Source organism: Cebus imitator, unplaced genomic scaffold (genome assembly GCF_001604975.1).
Source record: "Cebus imitator isolate Cc_AM_T3 unplaced genomic scaffold, Cebus_imitator-1.0 Scaffold120, whole genome shotgun sequence".
Lineage (NCBI taxonomy): Eukaryota > Metazoa > Chordata > Mammalia > Primates > Cebidae > Cebus > Cebus imitator.
The window spans coordinates 1836334-1839190 of NW_016107435.1; the positions used below are offsets into that span (position 1 = coordinate 1836334).

The 2857-nt window shown below is 39.4% G+C and overlaps 1 protein-coding gene across 3 annotated transcripts in view; it reads right to left on the reverse strand.

Moving 5' to 3' along the window:
* Positions 1-2857, reverse strand: part of ASAH1 (N-acylsphingosine amidohydrolase 1) — a 31864-nt gene that overhangs the window by 11237 nt on the left and 17770 nt on the right. For all 3 annotated transcript variants that reach the window (XM_017539679.1, XM_017539678.2, XM_017539677.2), the window contains exon 5: positions 1261-1339. In XM_017539679.1, the coding sequence (XP_017395168.1) occupies positions 1261-1339 (79 nt within the window). The remainder of the gene's footprint in view (positions 1-1260; positions 1340-2857) is intronic.

The window sequence follows — 2857 nt, forward strand, 5'->3', positions numbered from 1 at the left end:
TGAGATACTAGACTTCACTGAAATTAAAAATTTCTGTTCATCCAAAGACATTTTAAGAAAATAAAAATCAAAGTCATAGACTGGGAGCAGATATTCAGAATCCATGTATCTGACAAAGGACTTATATTCAAAGTATGCAAAGAATTCCTTCAATCTAATTTTAAAAAGGGCAAAAGACTGTAACAAGCCCTTCTCCAAAACAAGCCAAAAAAAGATCAATCAACTGTTCAATCTCATTAGCCATCAAGGAAATGCAAATTAAAACTAAAATGGGACACTATGACACTCAATACAAAGGCTAAAATAAAGACTGACATTATAAAAAAACAAAAAAAAAAAAAAAAGAAAAAAGAAAAAGAAAACACTGAAGTATCAAGTGGAGAAAACCAAAACTCTCATACTATGCTGACTGTCTACTGCTGTAACCACTTTGAAAAACTGTTGGCTGGGCGTGGTGGCTCACACCTGTAATCCTAGCACTTTGAGAGGCCGAGGCGGGAGGATCACCTGACCAACATGGAGAAACCCCATCTCTACTAACAATACAAAAAATTAGCTAGGCATGATTGTGCATGCCTATAATCCCAGGTACTAGGGATGCTGAGGCAGGAGAATAGCATGAACTGGGGAGGTAGAGGTTGCAGTGAGCTGAGATTGCACCATTGCACTCCAGCCTGAGCAACAAGAGTGCAACTCTGTCTCCAAAAAAAAAAAAAAGAAAAGAAAAAAACTGTTTGGCAGAATCTACAAGGCTAAACACACAATCACTGTAAAACCCAATAGTTCATTTCCTAGGTATATATCCAGAAAAATGAGTACATAGGTCACCTTCAATGTACTAGAATATTTATAACTCCTTTATTCTTAATATCCCAAATCTGAAAACAACCCAAATACCCTGTTCAAACAATAGCACACCACCTATAATTAAAGTACAAGAAATCACACACAACAGTTCATATTGTTCAGTTCTATTTACAGAAAATTAAGGAAGAGGCAAAACTAATATATAGCGACATCAAAATAGTGGTTACTTGAGGAGGCAGTATTTTCTGCAAAGGGGCATGATGGAGCATTCTGGAGAGCTGGACTCTTCCGTATCTTGATCTAAGTCATGGCTATATGCAGGTATGCATTTCAAAAGCTCCACTGAGCTGTATACCTAAGACCTCTGCACTTTGCTGTATGTATATCACACCTCAATGGAAATATGTAAATGTGCTTCGTTACATTTTTTAAAAGCCTCCAAGTGAACTTTACCTAAAGGTATATCAGTAACAGCGGCAATACCCTTCAATTCCTCTTCAAAAGGGCCAGGAAAGTTGCCAAGTAGGCCAGGCTGGAAAACAAATAAATTAATAAGCATTTAACCTAAAAAGCAAGTTTTGAAATCTAGTTCTTTGACATATAATTTGTTCTACATGTTGCTATCACAGTAAGTGATAGGAGTTATTTTTTAAAGCATTTTTACATCATGTATTTATAAAAAGATTCTATGAAACACTCAATACTGGGACCCTATAAGGAGGCCTGATTCTCAGATTGTTTTTCCTGCCTTATTTTTCCACCATTCTCAAGAGAAGGCAGGAGCTAGAGTAGTTTCACCTGGATGACCTAACATGACCCACAACACAAAACATCATAACAAGCGCTCTTTATCTCTCTGTGCAAATTCACCCTCTAGCCATTGGCATATACCCTTGTTACCATTTTCTTCCCACACTCACGGAGATAAACCTGAATTATTCACAACCTTGTGTCATGGTTAATGGCTGATCTTGGGCTAAGATGAATTAACTGCATTCTATTAGCAAACCACACACACATTGAGCAAATTCAATGGTGGACATATATTTATTCTCAATGGCAACTACTAATGTCTAGATATAACTTATTTAAGTTCATGGCCTTTTGCTAAGATAATGTGCTTAAAATTCATGAGTCTCATTTTTTTAACCAATTATTATTTTTTTCCCCCTAGGAACTCAAAGCATTGCCCAAGTGGAATGTTCCAGCCATTTAACAAACAAATGTGACTTAATGGGTGTTTATTAAACACTTATTACATTTAGGCACTATGCTTAATAGACAGTGTGTCATCTAATCCTTACAACCACCGTATGAAATATATATTAGTATTATTTTCCCTGATGAGAAAACTGAGGTTTCATAGGTTAAGAAACTTGTCCCAAGACACACAGCTAGCATATGACTGATCCAGCCTTAAAATCCAATATTGTCTGATTCCAAGGTGTGGCACAAAAACACTTTGCAATGCTGCCCTCCCTGGTAAAATTCAGAGTAGAGGGGAGACTAGGGCATGTGGGGTACATGGAGACCTCAACCTCTTTTGCTCCTGCCAGAATTTTTTTTTTGAGGAAGTCCAGTAAGTATGAATGTAAAGGACAGCCTTAAACAAAAGCTCCGAGAGCATGAACATGATGGATAATGGGTTTGGTTGCTGGCAGGTACAAGTGACATAAAGACAATGTCCCCAGAGCACTCAGCTGCTAGGGCAATGATTCTCTATCGGGGCAGTTTTGCCCCTCAGGGGAGATTTGGCAATGTCTAAGGACATTTTTAGTTGTCACAACTGAGGGGGTGTTATCAGCATCCAGTGGGTAGGGGCCAGGGAGGCTGCTAACCATCCTGCAATGTAACCATCCTGCAGTGATGGTTAGCTGGATGGCTGCTAACCATCCAGCCCGGAAACAAAGAGATACCCACCCCAGGCCAGCCATCCTGCAATGTACAGGACAGCCCCGAGACAAAGAAATAGCCACCCCAGGCCAGCCATCCTGCAATGTACAGGACAGCCCCGAGACAAAGAGATAGCCACCCCAGGCCAGCCATCCTG